Source organism: Bos mutus, chromosome 22 (genome assembly GCF_027580195.1).
Source record: "Bos mutus isolate GX-2022 chromosome 22, NWIPB_WYAK_1.1, whole genome shotgun sequence".
Lineage (NCBI taxonomy): Eukaryota > Metazoa > Chordata > Mammalia > Artiodactyla > Bovidae > Bos > Bos mutus.
The window spans coordinates 12,323,878-12,343,470 of record NC_091638.1 but is presented as its reverse complement, the minus strand read 5'-3'; the positions used below and the strand labels follow the sequence as shown (position 1 = coordinate 12,343,470).

Sequence of the window (19,593 nt, the reverse complement as noted above, 5' to 3'; positions counted from 1 at the left end):
AAGGGAACTAGACCCCACCCAGCTTCTCCAGTGGCTCAGTGGTGAAAAATCTGCCTGCCAATGCAGGAGACACAGGAAAATTCCCTAGGTCAGGAGGATCCCCTGGAGAAGGAAATGGCAACCCACTCCAGTATTCTTTCCTGGGAAATCCCATGGACAGAGGAGCTGTCAGGCTACAGTCCATGGGGTCAGACGCAACCGAGCGACTAAAAAACAGATCTCACCCAGCCCAGGACTCTTTCCTTCCCTCTTTTCTGAGCACATACAATTGAGAATCACTTTATATTCCTCAAGATGGACTTTCAGCGTCACCCCCATGAAGGGCTAGCATCTCTATCCAAGTCTCTGAAAGTCAATCAAATGTTAAAGGCTGTTGGGACCTGGCTAATGCCCCTAGAGGGGAAAGGGAAGGCTGATTTACTCCACCAGGAGCTTGACTACCTACAACCAGGGGGTGGCAATGTGAGAGACTGAGATTTTCTTCAACAGTAGTTCAGATTAATGTTGAATGAAAGCTTTAATGAAAGTGAAGAGATTGGACTCTTGCTTTACTTCTCATTAGAGTTCAGAATAAGGTGGAAGCCAGGATGATGGCTCCTACAGAGTAGGGAGTGGGAGGGATTTCCTGTCTTCTTCCACCAGGGCCAACTGAGGAAATTTAGGGTGATGCTTTTGCTCTCTGCCTGCTCTCTTGTCAGATCTCATTGACAAGCCTCATAGCGAAGATCCTGCAGTATTCTGATATGGCATCCATCAAAGCCCTTCGGACCCTCCGTGCCCTGCGGCCACTGCGGGCTCTGTCTCGATTTGAAGGCATGCGGGTAAGACTTACCTCCTAACTGCTCTGGTCTGCAGCATTTGGTTTCCACGCCACCTTCATGCTCTGTGTACCACTGACCCTGAGCGCTGGGCCCTGCCCCCAAAGAGCTCCACTTTCTGCTGTCACACTGGTGGTCCTGCAGTGTCCCAACTCTCCTGGTTCTCCTTCAAGTCCCTCTGTAAGCACTCTTCGCTTCTCACATCCAACAGGACCCAGACCTCACTCTCTCTTGCTCTCAGTGAGGTGACCCTGCTTCACGCCTTTTGTCCTTATTGTAAAAATCTTCACAACATCCCAAGCTCTTCATCTTTCCATGACAAATAAGCCTTGCCTCTGACATTCCTTTTAAATGCAGTGACAGACAGCAGCTTGGCCACCACCCACCCGCAGGGATCGTTTCTCCAACCCAGCCCAATCATTTGTCCTCTGGATTCTCTCCTTTGATCCATCCCTCTCCTCATCCATGGCTTCAGCCTCCACCTTGCCCTCCCTGTCTTCCTCAGAAGGGAATGCTCACAAGCCTGGCCCTTGTCTCACAGGGGGACAAGGGACTGCACATTTCCACCCCCCTTCCTCATAACCATGAAAGTCTCCTGGTACAGAAAGCAAGGTTTCTTTCTTCCTCCACCATTGCCTCAAAAAATACACAGTACTTTCAAAACAAGTGTGGGCTTTTAAAATTAACTTGTATCTTTTCAAACACTGGGAACTTATGATTGAAATATTTTGATATTTATCTTATCTCCAGGTTGCTGATTTACAAATCAGCAAGTTTGTGAATATGAATTTGGGTTCTCACTGATTATTGACCAAAGTACACTACATATTTTATAAAAATATACTTTATAAAATAAAGTTCTGGAAGTCTGTGTGTGCAAGTACAAAACACACTTGCACCGCCAACTGAGCATGTATGCACTTATAAACGTGTCCTCAATTTTGAGGAAAGACAGTGGGCCCTGCTCTGAATGACCTTGAGAGAGAAGGTATAAACCCATCTTCAGCTGCCCAGTGCCTCTGTCTTCTGAGTCTGAATTTTGGCTCTGATTAACCCACTTCTCTTCCTTCCAAAGGCCACTGGCTTGTGACGCAACCTGAATAAATGTAGAAAGAATTGGAATTTAGCAAGAAAAGTGGAACATTGGTGGGGCTCCAGGTCTTTTTGCCTTTCTCCCCAGGTGGTGGTAGATGCCCTAGTGGGTGCCATCCCATCCATCATGAATGTCCTACTCGTCTGCCTCATCTTCTGGCTCATCTTCAGCATCATGGGCGTGAACTTCTTCGCAGGGAAGTTTCAGAAATGCATCAACAAGACCAATGAAGGCTTTCTTCTTGTGCCGTGGTCTACTGTGAATAACATGTCTGACTGTGAACGTCAAAACCACACTGGAAGCTTATTTTGGGTCAATGTGAAGGTCAACTTTGATAATGTTGCAATGGGCTACCTCGCGCTTCTGCAGGTGGTGAGTCCTGAGATCAACCTTGTCTCTTCCTTTGGCTGCTCAGTAATGTGGACAGTCTGGGGTCTCCCAGAAGATGCTATGTGGAGACTGCAAGGGATAGCACTCAATGTGAACTGAGATTATTCCCTATTCCTACAGAGGACACTGTGAGGCTAGAGGAGCTTATCAGTGAGTGCGACCTCATAGTGGTGCAATTGGACCAATGTGGGCTAACAGAATAAAGGGATGGGCTTGCCATGGGACTGTATTGGGTGATAATTTAGAATTCACTACTTTCACAAAATAGACCTGATTTAGTCACATAGCCTAAACAGTCTTCTACTGCAAATCATCTCCTAGAGGGTAACGAACTATGTTCCAGGTCTGTTGTAATGACAAGTAATGTTGGCTTGTGAATGTCATTAACATTCACACTTCCATTCATTCATTCATTCATCCCTTGCCTTCATCCACTTGTCATTCAGTGCTGCTGCGATTACTTATGTTTGTCACGCAGTTACCCACAACTTTCTGCACGCCACCATTTGTTCACAGATTTGTTCCACAACTAGTCCCTAAGTAGCTATGGCATGCTAGGCTCTGAAATCAGAGACGTGTCAGAACTGGCTCCAGGGAGTGGCGGGCGGGGAATGCTCTATAAGAAAAACAGACAAATAAGTGACTCAAAATAGAGGCCGATGGAGATGACTGGGCGGACACTGAGTGGCCTCTGCTCCTTGTTTCCAGGCAACCTTTAAAGGCTGGATGGACATCATGTATGCGGCTGTCGATTCCCGGGATGTGAGTCTCAGCCTGCAGCCCCTCCTGCCTCTCCCTCTGTGCATCCCACCCACACTAGTCTATTTGAAATGGACTGAAAGCGGCCTTGGTGCTGAGAGAGGCGATCACCCAGCAGTCTGACACCATCCCACAACCCGGAACAGCGGCCAGCAGGCCCTCTGTTGGATGTTTAAACCGACCTAGTCTTCTAGGCTTCTCAAGTTCTTCCTCTGTTCACCATTGAGGAAATGATCAGAGAACCTCTAAAAGACTGTGTGTGAGGGTACTCCCTGGGCAGGGGTGGGGCCAAGGGCAGTGTAGCTAGAACAATGGAACTTCAGACACCATCATGGCAGCTGATAGGCGGAGATGGGTGCTGTTGGGGAAAGACCCTTTCCTGCTGGGGCAAAAGACACTACTGACAGTCCGTCCCATGTCCCCTCGGCCCCCTCTGAGTTCGCCCTCATGCTCTGTTGCTGGTTTTATCTGAGATTTGATTTTCTTCAGTGCCTCAGAGTTTGCTCAGCAGCTCCTCCTGCAAGCGCAGAGGACCGCAAGTCCACAGGGGTGACCCTCACACGTCAGCTGTGGGAGTCTGTAGACACATGCCCTTGCCTCCTTGTCCCTTCGAAGCACGATTCTGAGCTGTGTTCTGCGGTCCTTAGAGGATGGCGCGCCACTTGCCTGTGATGATGACGCGGCCTTTATCCTGTTGCTGCTTCCCCTCCCCGCCCTCACTTCTGCTTCCTGGGATCACCTCCCAATAAGCCCCCTGCACCCAGGTCCTTGTCTTGGGGCTCAGGGTTCTTTGGGGTTACCACAAGCTAAGACGCCCCCTTGTTCCCATGCCACCACTTGTCTGCTCACAGGTGAACCTGCAGCCCAAGTGGGAGGACAACGTGTACATGTACTTTTACTTTGTCATCTTCATCATTTTTGGCGGCTTCTTCACACTCAATCTCTTTGTTGGCGTCATCATTGACAACTTCAACCAACAGAAAAAAAAGATAAGTGGGGCTCGAGTGTTTCTGCGGTAGTGGCACATCTTAGACTTCCCATCTGTCCCCTGGCCTCAGGACTGAGGCACCACTAGTCACAGCCCCCATGCCTGACCAGGAGCCCAGTCTTGGCCTTTAGCACCAACACTGCCCCTGGCCCACTGATGTCAGCCTTCATCCCTGTCTGGAGTCGGGCCCAGAAAGGGCTGAAGGCTGCCACTTGGGGCAATAACAGTGGTGTGTATTATCCTGTCTCTCTGCACTTAGGGGGCCAGGACATCTTCATGACAGAGGAGCAGAAGAAATACTACAATGCCATGAAGAAGCTGGGCTCCAAGAAGCCCCAGAAGCCCATCCCACGGCCCCTGGTGAGCCCCAAATCCCCCCACCCCCTCTATCAGGGCATGTCACTCCAACCTGACAGCCCATGCCTGTGCTGGTAGGGGTCTGACCAGAATTCTCTGTGGAGGAGGACATCTAGTTGAGTTTGGGGATGAGCTAATGAGAGTTTCCAGGCCCCAGGAAAAAAGGTCTGCAAGAAGCAACTCTGGTCTTCTGGAGTGAACATACTCCTGTAGATGTTCCAAATAGATCCGTGTAGGGAAGTAGTGAATTGCCCAACAGGGTTAGGGTTCCAGCACCAGATCAGAAACAGATTAGGCTAAATGATATTAAGGATGGTTCGAGACCTGAGATTAAACATTTGTGATTATGAGTCATGATGTAGGTTGCAATGTATCTCCAGGCTCACCACCACATTCCACCCTATGCTTACAGGTAGACAGAGAGAAAATGGCCAAACCCAGCCCAGCTGGGATCCTGGGCCCAGTCATGCTCATGGTCAGGTGACACAATAGGAACCAAAAATTATCCCACTTTAGTGTTTAAAGACTGACCAAAGCTTAGCGCCATACCCCTCTTTGATTCTTTTGTTCACTAAAAGCCATGGCTCAAGCCCATTAGCCCTTCCTCACACAAGGGCAAAGCCTAAGGACCTTCAGCAAAGGTACAGGCCTTTTCCTAAATGAATCAGGGAAACAAACATTCTGTTGGTCAAGGGATTAGGATTTCTAAATCAAGGCATGGGGTTTGCATAAGTTACTAAAAACTTCATGAGCACAAAGTCTTAAAAACATTTACAGGAGGGGAAAATGCTGTGACCTGTCACACACTTTACTTGGAAACTGTGATCACAAATGTATCACTACTCTCAGTTCTGATAAGAGGTGTTACAGTGGGGAGTGAGAGGACGTTCAGATCTCTGTAGGGGCAGAGGTTTCCTTCCAAATCCAGTGTAAGATCAAGATAACTGGGGTTGAATTAGCCTGAAGTGAGTCCCTAAGGTTCAGCGAGTATCCCTCCAATGTCCAATGAACAAGTTCAAACTTAGAAGATGTAGATGAAAGGCTGAGCCCAGCCAATCATACTCAAGTAGGGGTTATGGGCGAAGGCTCCTAAGACCTACTGAGAAGCAAGCAGCTGAGTCTTTGCTAGTCTATACTGATGGCTGAACTGGTTTTGAATCCATGTTTGAACAGACAGCAAGGTGTTCTCTGCTAGAGGCAACCCTTGGCAAAATCATGACTGCTTGGGGTACCTCTCCCTACATACTTGCTTCATCTCTCTATAACATCTCAGCTTCTCCCCTCTCATCAGTCAATCCCACATGCCAATCACAGCTTTCTCCTCTCAAGGAGGACAATTTCCTTGGGACAGAGTGGGTTCTATTTCCAAAAGGGACCATGGAGAGGGTGCTGTCTGAATACAAAGGTAGGACTCTAGTGTTGAAATTCCAGACAGTGCAATAGGGGTGGAAGTCAGTGGTTGAGTAGGAAGACCTACAACAAAATCGTCATGTTTCCTAATTGTGTGCACCATCCCCAAGGTCCTCCAAGGTGGGCACTGGAGGAGGCCTTCCATGTGGGTGAGAAAAGTAAGGCCTCATAGCCCAGCTGAGTTCCTGACATTAGTCATTCCTTTGGATGGGATGGGGGTGTATCATTAACTATCAGCACTAATAGCTCTAGTGGAGGAATGTGACTCTCTCCTTAATATTCTGGTCCAGGCATGGCCAACATTCTTTCCTTTGTTCCGTTCAGCATAGCTGAGGCAGGGTTGGAACATTTAAACAAGACTTTGAGGCTTAGGGATGCCAAAAGGGAAACTGGCAGAGCAGGACCCGAGCAGCAATTGCATCTGGCTGGTCTCCAGGACCCACAAGCCTTGGCCCATCCTAGCTCCTGGCTGGCATCCATATGGCAGGCGACATCTTGGCACCCACTATCCACTGGGACAAAGCTGATCATCTGCCCTCCACAATGTCCAGAGCCAAGAAAGAAGCCCAAGCCCAAAGAGAAATGCCTGCTCCCATCTAAGACTCATCTTCCCAGGTCTGGTCTCCTCCTCATCAGATTACTAGCACTGGAATGGCCACCTTCTTCCCTAAGGGGTCCCAACAGGTGGAGCTGGTCAAGTAAGGTGAGCATTGGTATAGGACTCTGCTCCACAGGTGCACGTGTGCCAGTTCATAGCAGGGCCAACCTCGGATGACATACAGACCTCCAACACATGCATGTACATAATACTCCTTGCCTCAGGTGAAGCCCAAGTTCTAAATCTTTTGCTTCATTATAGCAAAGACAAAACCTTCCACAAAACTGGTAAATTTTATTCTGCAACATTCCCTACTATAGAAATCACTAAAAGTAGGTTTCATATACTCCACTTTATAAGAAAATAATAGGCTCCAGAATATCACATCATCAGTCACCCACTTCATCATCTCTGAGAGCACCGAGGGTTGCAAAGAGGTGATCTCTGCCCACAAGCTAAGCCAAGAGCAGCTAGAAAGCTGCATCATTCCCCAGCAGCTGAGTATCGAGGACAAACATGATGTCCAGACTTAGCAGTGTTGCCTGCTCTGTCTCATTAGAAGTCATGAATGGGCCTGTATTTTTTTCACCATTTTCAGTGATGAAATAAAAACTACCAGTGCTCAGCATCCCAGAAAAGACATGAGCCAGCAGCTATGCCTGGAGCCAGGCCCGCCTGGGTCTGATTCTTTGCTCAAACCCTGCAGGGTAGCATCCCATCCCCACTGTGAAGCAGAAAGCAGGAACCAGCCTCTATCACGGCCCTTCTCCCCTCTGCCTGCTTCGCAGCTCCTGGGAGCTCCCTAGCGAGACTCATAACAGGTTCCTTTCTCCCTCACAGCCACTCATGCAGAGCTCTGCACATACTATGCACTCAGGAAGTCCTTCTTGTACAGAAGTAAATGTAAGCAACCTAGTGGAGTGACTTTATAATTCTATTTGAAGTGTAATTCAGTTGTCCATTCATTCAGCTATCTATTGATCATCTAGTGCATGCTAGATACTATGCAGACACTGGGGATAGAGCAGTGAGATGTTCCTGCCCTCACAGAGATGGCAGTCCAGTGACGCAGGAAAACAATTAGCAAAATCACACACATATTAGTTCACAGGCTGGAGAAATTGCCAGGAAAGAAAGAATGGGGTGAAGAGCAAAGGGTACCTAAGACTGAGCCTGGAGGAACTCTAACATCTCAAGGTTGAGTAAAGAAGACTCAAAAAAGAGCAGCCAGAAAGGCAAGAAAAGAATCGGGGAAGTAAGGCCTGCTAGGAACCAAGTAAGGAGCATTTCAAGGTGGAGGATGTGCTAAATGATGTCAAACAAGTGTTTTGGGATTTTGCATCATGGAGGTTATGAGATCTTAACAAGAGACATTTTAGCGACAGGATGGGGACAAAAGCTATGTTGGAGGAGGCTGAGGAGTGCATGGGAAACAATGACTACACATAACTCTTTCAAGAAATTTAACTGTGAAAGTGGGGAGAGAAGTAGTCTGGTAGCTGGAGAGAGACATGAGGTTTAAGATTTTTCTCTAAGGAAAAGCTAGATCATTAGAGATTTAGCTAAGGATCTGAGAGCAAATAGCCAAGAGTGGTCAAGTGTGGCCAAGAGTCTCACTCATCAGTAATAAAGCAGAGGGACCAGGATGTAGGTAAGTGGTAGCAAAGAAGAGGGGGTGAAGGTGGGCTAAGTTGATGATGCAGGTGTCAGAGGAGGAGAGGTTTTATGAGACACAGGAGGAGCAAAGGTCTGGGAGTGACCATGAGGAATTAGAGGGACTTCATCTCTGTCCCCAGCCCTGGGGTCTATGGAGTGGGGAGAATAAGCAGCTGGTGAGTAAGAGGAGAAGTTTGCCGATCAAGGCAGGTGAGTTCCAGAGAGCTCAGAAGTGTCAAAGACGAGGTGAGGGAGGAGAGTAAAGTTGGAATCAAGAACTCACAGAACAGTAAGATGTTAACAGCACAGGAAAGACTAGAGGGCCACACAAGGAAAAAAAATTTTTTAATGCCATAAAAACAGCCCCTATCCAAAATGATATCTTGGTTGTCCAGGCCACTCTGCCTTCCTCTAAGAAAGCAAATAACTAAGACCTGACTCTGTGCCCTGCTTAGACATCTATCCAGGAATAAAAATAGCATTTATAAGAATCAGTTGTACCACTGCACTTGACTTTATATGCGTGTGCACTACTCGACTTGACTCTCAAATAATTTTTCAAGAAGTTCTTGAACTCTTGCTCTATGCAGGGCACTGCAGGAACACAAAATTAAATAAGACATGACCCCTCCTCAAAGAGCTCATTTTCTAGTAGAAAAGAGAGGTATACAGGAAACACTAGAACTCTAGACTGACTGTAAAGGCTGTTCAGTTCAGTTCAGTTCAGTTGCTCAGTTGTGTCTGACTCTTTGTGACCCCATGGATTGTCCATCACCAACTCCCGGAGCTTGCTCAAACTCATGTCCATTGAATTGGTGATGCCATTCAAACATCTCATCCTCTGTCATCCCCTTCTCCTCCTGCCTTCAATCTTGCCCAGCATCAGGGTCTTTTCTAATGAATCAGTTCTTCGGATCAGGTGGCCAAAGTATTGGAGTTTCAGCTTCAGCATCCATCCTTCCAATGAATATTCAGGAATATTTGATTTCCTTGTAAAGGCTGGGGGAGCCCAAAGAAGGGATGAAGTGATGTGGTATGGTGTAATTGAAGACTCCCTGAGGGAAGTGGGGATTAAGAGAGATAGATCACTCAAGGGGATTTAGATGGGCAAGAGAAGGGACTGGAAGGGCACTGTAAGTGGAGGAAAGAGCATAGACAGGGACAAAGTGCCTGGTGATTTTATGGTGCCAGGAATGGCAACCAGGACTTGAACTGAGGCACTGAGTTAGAATCAACCACAAGTGAGATTTTGGAAGATCAAGACTTGGCTTCTGTCAGGATGTGGAGTGTGAGGGAGATTAAAGAGACAGACTTTAAAAACCCTTCTGTAAAGAACACTGCCTCTCCAGGTGCCTGGTTTATGTTGCCCAAAGGCCTGATGTCCCATCTCTTATTTTCTCAGAATAAGTACCAGGGTTTTGTCTTTGACATCGTGACCAGGCAGACTTTTGACATCGTTATCATGGTCCTTATCTGCCTCAACATGATCACCATGATGGTGGAGACTGATGAGCAGAGTGAAGAAAAGACAAAAGTCCTGAACAAAATCAACCAGTTCTTTGTGGCCGTCTTCACGGGAGAGTGTGTCATGAAGATGTTTGCCTTGAGACATTACTACTTCACCAACGGCTGGAATGTGTTTGACTTCGTTGTCGTGGTCCTCTCCATTGGGAGTAAGTGGACATTGCATGTGGTTGGGTCACCCAGCCTCTGCTTGGGGTCGTTTTGACCGGTCTTTCAAAACCAAAGGGACAGCTAACAAACTTCTAAAAACCTATGTTGTATATTAGAGGAGTCCAGTATTTGCTGCTTTGCAAAAGCAGCGGATTTAAAATGCCCCCGCACCTCCCAATGAAAGGGAGAGGTTCCACTGGCTTTCTCCATGCTGCCATGAAGAGTATTCCAGCACGTGCTGTGTGCACCGCCATCGTCAGAACGTGGGGGGCAGGGGGCAGTAGGGAATCTAAGATGACAGAGTTTCCAGTGGGTCTTATCTTTATGGCCTTCAAAGCAGAGAGTGGGTGGTGTGGTGTGAGGTGAGTCATAAAATACTTTCTGGAAAAGGAGGTGGTTGCCAGAAGAGTGCAGAAAGACTAGAAGGAGATTGTTCAGAGGAGATTCTTAAGTCAAGGGTCTGGAATTAACTCTGTATAACTATCCACTCGGGGAATATGAGTGACAGAAAAGTCAGGGGACCAATGCCAAGAGGTCAGTGCTCTTATGACCTAGTCTGGGTGGTGTTAAATGACAGGCCCAGTATTTGGGGGTCGATGTTGTTCAGAGAAAATGAATGGAATCAGAGGCTCAAGTGGGTAATGCAGCCACCATATAATTGAGTGCTTGCTGAGTTCTGAGAACTGGGCTGGGATCCATGGCTCTCCATGGCAGCCCTGGGAAGGAGTTTACTATAGTCATTTTATACATTTAATATGGAGCTTCAGAATTAAGGAAGTTATACAAGGTCATATAGTTTGTGAAAGGTAGACCTGAATTTAGACCAGGGGCAATGGCACTCCACTCCAGTACTCTTGCCTGGAAAATCCCATGGACAGAGGAGCCTAGAAGGCTGCAGTCCATGGGGTCGCTGAGGGTCGGACACGACTGAGCGACTTCACTTTCACTTTTCACTTTCATGCATTGGAGAAGGAAATGGCAACCCACTCCAGTGTTCTTGCCTGGAGAATCCCAGGGACGGGGGAGCCTGGTGGGCTTCCGTCTATGGGGTCGCACAGAGTCAGACATGACTGAAGCCACTTAGCAGCAGCAGCAATGTTCTTTTTAACAAACTAACAGCCTCCTACCAACAACCAAGAGACTGTCCCTGGCCTTCACGTGATTTGCCAAAATTCGGCCCTATAAAGGCCAAATCCCAGCACAGCAGCTTTACTTTGCATTATAAATATATCCTGACCTGTTATATCATGACCTGCTTACTTTTCATGTCAAAGCATAGCTATAGATTTAATTTTCCATTGATTTACCATCAAGAGCTAATAGCCTCTAAATACAACCTGGCAGCACTTAATCAGTCTCTCTCTCCTGGTGCTGAAACACAGCCTTGGGTTGTGCTTGTTTGGGGAGTTGAAATTTATTTTTGTTTTTTGTTTTGTTTTCCTATTGCTGCTGGGTTTTCTGGGGGTGGAAGGGTTGCTTTGTTTGTTTTCCTTCCAAAGTGAGAGACTCTGAAAGCCATTTTTTATTTTATGTTAGAGAAGGGAGCTTGCTTATGTGACTTCCCATATCAGTACCATAGCAATAAAAGATACACAAAGCACTCCATTCTATCTTGGGGACACCTAAACCACTAGTTCCTTTGACCTACACAGCAACACCACCACTGGCAGAAAAGACAGCTTGAAAACAAGTGCAAGAACCCTTCAGCCATGCTTCTGTCTTCTCTGCCTTTCTTCCTTCCCACTGATAAGACATGTTTGGAGTATCTAATTGTTACAAGTATGAAGACTCATTCTCCCTTGTAGAGGTAGACTAGTTGGTTGGCAGAATCTTGCTGCTGCTGCTGCTGCTGCTAAGTGGCTTCAGTCGTGTCCGACTCTGTGTGACCCCATAGACGGCAGCCCACCAGGCTCCCCGGTCCCTGGGATTCTCCAGGCAAGAACACTGGAGTGGGTTGCCATTTCCTTCTCCAATGCATGAAAGTGAAAAGTGAAAGTGAAGTCGCTCAGTCGTGTCCGACTCTTCGCGACCCCATGGACTGCAGCCTACCAGGCTCCTCCGTCCATGGAAGTTTCCAGGCAAGGGTAATGGAGTGGGGTGCCATCGCCTTCTCCGAATCTTAGTAGATTATAAAAACACATAATGTACCTCACACTATGGGAAAATGCCCCAGTTAAACTGGACTTTAAGAGAGGGGCTTTCATAAAGATTTCATAGTACAAAATTATAATTATTTCCCAGTTTTCCTCCCATGTCCTTCTTCCTTCCAACATACTACCATGACTATCCATATTCATATGACAAAAGACAAGTAGGAGAATTGGATCAAGGGCACCCTGGCAAGGAGAGCGAGCGTCTACCATACCCCCTCACCATTTCTCCTGAGAGGTTTTGAATCCTGTGTGACCTAAAGGCCTTGCCTAAACTTTGGTGGTCTTTTAACTGGCCTCTTCAGGTCCTCAAGACAAATCTTTGAGTTGGATATCACACAAGGAGACATGCAAATTCCAGTTCATAGTTTGGACTGAGGTGCTGTAACTGACCCTAAACAAACTCATCTCTGGGCCCTAACACAGAGTTCAAACACAGCTGGAAACGAAAGAAACAAATAAAAGCCATTATGTAGACAGCTGGCCATTCAAAGCCATTCTGCTTTAGCTGTCAGCAAGTTGCCCAACTCCTCAGGCCCCTTATAATTTATTCCAGGCTCTGTACAATTATCCATAGGACCATGTGCCAGGAACTGAGTCAATCTTCGCAGTAGGAGATAAGGATATGAATCATAGAGGGTCCCGGCTCTCACAGAGCATGGGACCAGGGTGGAAGAACAGGCATGACCTGAGGGCTGAATGTTCAGGGGAGAGCTAGGTCTGTGTCACAGACAAAGGACTGTCAGCATGTGGCACAGACGCAGTCACATCCAGCTGAAATGACAGCAGAACCATGGAGGTTGACTAGCAAGGTATCTGGATGTAGGGAAAGATAAGAACACGGTAGGAAGGGCGAGCCTGACTCAAAGGAGACAGATTTATGCAATGGACAGTTACTGAGCCCCTACTTTAGGCCAAGTACTTTAGTGCCAAGCTCAGAGGGCCCAGAGTGCTTGAATGGAGATGCTCGCATAAAAGTCCACACGGGGCAGAGATGAGGGGGTGTGATCACAGCCAACTTTGTCAGGGCTCATGGTTGGACGTACTAATCAGACCATCTTCCCTTGCTTTTAAAGGCCTGGTGTTCTCTGCAATTGTTTCATCACTTGGAAGTTTATTCTCCCCAACGCTCTTCCGCGTCATCCGCCTGGCCCGCATCGGCCGCATCCTCAGGCTGATCCGCGGGGCCAAGGGCATCCGCACGCTGCTCTTCGCCCTCATGATGTCCCTGCCCGCGCTCTTCAACATCGGGCTGCTGCTCTTCCTCGTCATGTTCATCTACTCCATCTTCGGCATGGCCAACTTCGCCTATGTCAAGTGGGAGGCTGGCATCGACGACATGTTCAACTTCCAGACCTTTGCCAACAGCATGCTGTGCCTCTTCCAGATCACCACGTCGGCGGGCTGGGATGGGCTCCTCAGCCCCATCCTCAACACGGGGCCCCCCTACTGCGACCCCAACTTGACCATCAACAACAGCACCAGAGGGGACTGCGGGAGCCCTGTCGTGGGCATCATCTTCTTCACCACCTACATCATCATCTCCTTCCTCATCGTGGTCAACATGTACATCGCAGTGATTCTGGAGAACTTCAATGCGGCCACGGAGGAGAGCACGGAGCCCCTGAGTGAGGACGACTTCGACATGTTCTATGAGACGTGGGAGAAATTTGACCCGGAGGCCACCCAGTTCATCACCTTCTCTGCCCTCTCAGACTTTGCAGACGCCCTGTCTGGCCCCCTGAGAATCCCCAAACCCAATCGGAGTGTATTAATCCAGATGGACCTGCCCTTGGTCCCTGGAGATAAGATCCACTGTTTGGACATCCTGTTTGCCTTCACCAAGAAAGTCCTGGGAGAATCGGGGGAGTTGGATTCCCTGAAGGCAAATATGGAGGAGAAATTTATGGCAACTAATCTTTCAAAAGCATCCTATGAACCAATAGCAACCACCCTCCGATGGAAGCAAGAAGACATCTCGGCCACTGTCATCCAAAAGGCCTATCGGAGCTACATGCAGCACCGCCCCAGGACGGCCGCCAGCCCTGCGGGGGCGCCCAGGGCTGAGGGGGAGGCAGCACTCCCCGAGGAAGGCTTTGCTGCGCTCGTAGCAAATGAGAACTGTGCGCTCCCAGACAAATCTGAAACTGCTTCCACCACATCTTTCCCACCATCCTACGACAGTGTCACTAGAGGCCTTAGTGGTCAAGTCAACTTGAGCACACCCAGCTCAATGCAAAATGAAGGGGAGGCTGTCAGTAGAGAAGCCGCTGGGCCCTCATGTGGACCCTCCAGCGTGGGCATGTCCAGTTCTGATGTGCCCGCTGCTCTGTGACACCTTACCACCACCGACTCACCAATGCATGCCACTAGTCACAGTGTCACAACTGGGCAGGGAATGCAGTTGGTACCCACCTTTGGAGAAACCCTCACACAGCAACAGGAGTCAGAAGCCAAGGGCATCTCCACAGTGACTTCCTTTTTCAATTTCAGTATCAGATGGTGGGTTCCCTTACTTTCCAGAAAATGTCCCTGGTCCTTTTATTTCGATGGTGACTAGAGCTTATCTTTACCAAGACAAACATCTCAGGACCAGAACTTTCAAAGATATATGGCAAGGATGTTGCTAAAGGGCCAGGGTTGTCCTCTGTAAAACAGCACATAGAGATTGGCAGTGTTATTTAAGATTTTGCATGACTGCATGTTGACAGCTGCCAGACAACTACTCTGGCCTAAGATAATACCTGTGGTCTATGTCATGAAAGGCCTCTGAGCTATCCATTAAAATTAATATTTTTAAAGATATGTCAAAACCAATGTTGTAACTCAAAGCATCATTTTAAAAAAATTATGTGACACTGATGTGCCATAAATCGTGTCTCATTCACTTTCAAGTTTCCTGATATCCTGCAGTTTGCAGCTAAAGCTGGGCAGACAGGAAGGAGCACTGTCCTGGGAGCTTGTCCTCGTCCTGGCCAATTCTTCCACTGCTCGCCTGGCTGACCTGGGCCAAACTCTCTCACTTCTGAGCCTCCTTCCCCATGGTGGCAGGAGGCAGAATGGATAGTCTCTGTCGCCCTTGCATTCCAAGTTGTAGAACTCAGTAATGCCCTGTCCCGATTGAGATGAAGAAAACACTCTCTTCTGAGGCAGCAACGGCCAAACCTTTCTGCTGTCTAGCCAAAAGGCCGCTTTTCAATATATTCCAGAGCCTATTTGACATCTCATAGACTTTAAGGAGGAAGGTTTTCACATTCCCCTCCGGCCAGAACTCCATAATTAGTGTAAGTGAAAGAAAAGAGACATTTTGAGAAAGATGATCTGGGAGATAAAAGGTAAGGCCAATGCTTTGTTTAATTCATCCTACAAATGATATTAAGTACCTATTATTTGACAGCCCCTGCTCTACGCACAAGGCATAATGGGAATTAATCCCCCAAAGATTCATTGGATTTATGCAGTGGAGGGAGTAAGGGTTGTCAGAGGATGACATTCAGGTCAAGGGCACATGGCATGCTTGAGATGAAAGAGAGTAAGAGGTTTGTGTGACAGCATAGGACATAAAGGCTCTGAATGACAACTGTGATCTTCTATTAACTCTTGGGACATTCTCTGCCATGATGAGACAAGGATCAGGTCAATTCATTGATATGTGCTTGATCATTTCATAAAATTTCCCATGTATTCAGTTACAAAACCTAAAGACTGGTCCAGCTTACATGCTTCACAGACACAGATTTTCTTGGGCCTCACTTTCCCTATCACAGTTGACCCATCAGAGACCAAAGAGGCTTCCCAAATGCTTGTGGGGGTTTGCAAGCACCCACAGAAGCAGATTAGTAAGATGATTATTTATTAATAAAAGAACACACAACCTAATTAGTAATCAGGGAAATGCAAATTAAAACCATAGTGCTCTATCATTATGCATCTATCAAATCTGTAAAACTTATAGAATCTATAACAAAAATCAAGTGTCAGCTAAGATATAGAGCAACAGGAAGCTTAATGCACTGCTGGAGCATGCGAATTGGCATAAGCATTTTGGAAAACAGTTTAACTTTACTAAGAGTTTACTATGTACTTTACTAAAGTACATATACTCATCACATGGGTTTTCCACTGGTAGGTATGAAACCTCGAAAAATCCATGCACACAAGCTCTAGGAGACATGAACAAGATTCCTTATTATCATTGTTCATAACGGACCCAAATTAGACACAGCCTAATGTCCATCAGCAGTAGAATAAATTAATAAATTTTGGTGTATTCTTTAAATGTAATTTTATGCAGTAATGAGAATGAATGAGGTATAGCCCTGTGCATGTCTATAGATGAATCTTAAAGACATAATAGCCAGACACCAGACTATATATACTATATGATTTTATGAGGTTCAAATCAGGCAAAATTAAATACACTGTTTGGGGATGAATAAAGAAAAGCAGGAATTAGTTCATGAAAGTCGGGGTAGAGGTTACTGATGGGGGGAAGGAGGCATTTGTGACTAGGTCTTTGGCAGTGTTCTAATTTCCCACCTAGCTGGTTCTCTTTACAAGTATTGTCTTTATAACCATTGACACCATATGTGTCAAGTTAAACATATATATCTAATGCACTTTTCTGTGTGTATACAGCTCACAAGTTAAATTTTTTTAATATCTTGGGTTGATTCTCCTCCCTTTTCCCAGAAGTATTTACTATCTGCTGCTTTGAATTGTGGTATTTCTATCTTGGACTTGGATTATCTGAGCTGATTTTTAAAAGGATTAGGAGTTCTATCTTAGGTAACAGAAAAGGAAATTCTAGAGAAAGGAAACTTTCAATTACCGACTTATTCAAGGAGCCATTCTCTCTCACAAGTATTATTTCAATAGCCTTCCAACTGGTCCCCCATTTCCACTCTTGTCCCCAGCAGTCTATTCTCAAACAGCCGCCGGAGCTCAAAATCCACCCGTGGCTTCTATGTTCTCCAAGTAAATGTTATTAGCATGTTTTACATAATCTGACCCTTATTCCTCTCTGACCTCATCTTCAGCCCAACTCTCAATGCTTCAGCCACACTTCCTCGCTTTTCCTTAAATACACTGGGCATAGTCTTGCCTCAGGACAAAACCCTTGGAACTTGCTTTTCCTTCAGCCATTGTATCCACATTGCACACTCCCACACTTTCTTCCGTTCTTCCCTTGCCAACCCATCTAATTACCAGCCCAATCCAGCATTTACCACCCTCTGAGATGTTATATATGTACTTGCTCATTGCCTGTCTTCCCCACTAGGATGTAAGCCCTGTGAAGGCATGGACTCTACTTGCTCATGGATGTATCCCCAGCACTGAGAACAATGTCAAAGTAAATTAACACTATTAGTCTAACTTTGTTCTTCTTAAACAGTCCAAAGTTAGCTCCTTTTGGCCCAGTCTCCAAAGGCTAGCCATCACACAGACGAGGCGTGCTTGTTAAGTTGTTTCATTCGTGTCCAGCGTTTTGCCGCCCTATGGACCTTAGTGGAGAAGGCACTGGCAGCCCACTCCAGTGTTCTTGCCTGGAGAATCCCAGGGACGGGGGAGCCTGGTGGCTGCCATCAATGGGGTCGCACAGAGTCGGACATGACTGAAGTGACTTAGCAGCAGCAGCAGCAGCATGGACCATAGCCTACCAGGCTCCGCTGTCCATGGGATTCTCCAGGCAAGAATACTGGAGTGGGTTGCCATGCCCTCCTCCAGGGAATTTTCCCGACCCAGGGATCGAACCTGTGTCTCTTATGTCTCCTGCATTGGCAGGCAGCTTCTTTACCCCTGGCACCACTTGGGAAGCCCTCACATAGACAATAGTATAGGATAAATATGTTAACTTCAATAACAATCTCTATTAAGAAAAAGAGAAACCAGATCCAGAAGTGCCAGCCCACAGTGTACCCGGAGCATGTACTGCTGGCCTTGACAGTGGAATGATTTCTTGGTCCTGCCTCTGGGAGCCTTCCTCATCCTCTCTCCTACTCCCTCGAGACAGGAGCACCGGGAAGCAATTTCTCCTAAGGAACGGACAGCATATTGTACTTTCTGTTGGTTATCAGTGAGCCCTGCATGCTGTCTTAAGGTTTGAGCAATCACGGGCCATTATTTCCCTGGACTGAAGTTTCTGCGGCAATACAACTCCCTCAAAGCACTAGTATGATTTCTATCTCTTGCATTTTGCCAACTCATTAGATCTTGTCGGGTTATGGTCTTTCAATCTAAAATTGGGACTGGACATTACTGCCTTTTAGCAATAGATGATTTGCCCTTCTTCATCCCTCAGCTGAATTGCGTGCATCCTGACTGCAGGCAGCCACCATACAGAGATATTGTTAACAAAAAAATTGGCTTGGGTGGAGAGGTACAGAGGAAGCTTACCTTCCCCTATCCCAGTCTGTATTCCATTGGCAGCTCTTTAGATTGGAGTAATAATCTCCTTTGCCTGGTAAGAGCACAGGGATGGGATCCTTTGAAGGAGGTGGGAGGAGGGGAGAGTGTTAGGCTTCTCCCAGCTCCATTCTTAGCTCTGTCTCTAATTTTCCAATCATCAGTATGCTGGTAAATATTAAACAGTTAGATCTTCAGGAGTAAAAAGAAATCACTTATTTGTAGCATTTTCTGTTTTATCTGATGTAAACACTCCCACCGCGGCCCATGTCAAGCTACCAATGTGACATCCCTGAAGGCAGACTTGGGAAGCGATGTCGACTTGAGTCAGTATGAGCTGGCTCTAGCACACCACTGTTTCCAGTTCTCCCTGCCTCTTCTCCACCAATATTAGCTGGGGACAGAAAGCTGGATTTTTTTCACTCTCCAAGGCATGATTATAAGATCTTGGGCTGCTGGCCAGTGTTAGAAAAGGCCTCCCTTTCTGTTTTCATATCAGCCAGTTGAGGCAAAGTTTGTTTTGTGTGTGTGTACCTTTACTAAACCTGCGAGAAGTAGCCCACACCTTTCCAAATTCTACAGATCTTTCTATCAAGGTCCTTCAACTCCTGCTGCATGAGGTAGGTGGTCTGAGTCTCCAGTGATTACAGGTTACAGCATGACAGAAATTTCTAGATTTAGACCAGGGGGATGGGAGATTCTCAGTGCTAGCCTAGTTCATCTTAACCAATGCCACACTTTAAGGTCTATTAATAATAACACCCATCTCCATGCATCAATTTCTATGTCGGTAGGAGTTATTTGGTTACAAGCAACAGAAACCCATCCCAGCATAAAATGTACTGGATGACTGCAGGAAAACTCAGAATGGAACTAAAAAGCTGAGCACAGCAAGGAAAGCAGCCAGGGCTAGGCAGGTTTCTGGGTATTAGGCACCAATAGACAATCGCTTCATGGGGTCAGGACCAATCAGTATCTACTTTTCTTTTTTTGGTTAGCGTCCAGTTAGGATTCAGATTTCAAGGAGAGAGCATCTGATTGGCCCACCTCCAGCAAGAAAAGGGAGGGGAATTTTGATTGATAGCTCCAGCATAGAAAAAGAAGGCTAGGCAGACAAAAATGCCCGGGGAGTATTCAACCTAAGAGTTAAATTCATGCTTTCTAAAGATCTCTCTGGTAACAGTGACAGGTTACAGAAATTTTGAATTTGGGGGGAGAGATTAAGGATGGGGTTGTGCCAAATGGGGACCTGAAGTATGGATTTGTGAGTGTCTCATGTACATTGACCACTGGTC

The 19,593-nt window shown here is 46.8% G+C and overlaps 1 protein-coding gene across 3 annotated transcripts in view; it reads left to right on the top strand.

Annotated features, from left to right (window-relative positions):
• Positions 1-14,662, top strand: part of SCN10A (sodium voltage-gated channel alpha subunit 10) — an 89,017-nt gene extending 74,355 nt beyond the window's left edge. For all 3 annotated transcript variants that reach the window (XM_070360539.1, XM_070360537.1, XM_070360538.1), the window contains 7 exons: positions 699-821; positions 1,999-2,283; positions 3,010-3,063; positions 3,912-4,049; positions 4,304-4,408; positions 9,472-9,742; positions 12,970-14,662. In XM_070360539.1, coding sequence (XP_070216640.1) covers positions 699-821; positions 1,999-2,283; positions 3,010-3,063; positions 3,912-4,049; positions 4,304-4,408; positions 9,472-9,742; positions 12,970-14,228 — 2,235 coding nt within the window. In that variant the 3' untranslated portion in view covers positions 14,229-14,662. The remainder of the gene's footprint in view (positions 1-698; positions 822-1,998; positions 2,284-3,009; positions 3,064-3,911; positions 4,050-4,303; positions 4,409-9,471; positions 9,743-12,969) is intronic.
• Positions 14,663-19,593: the final 4,931 nt, after the last annotated feature.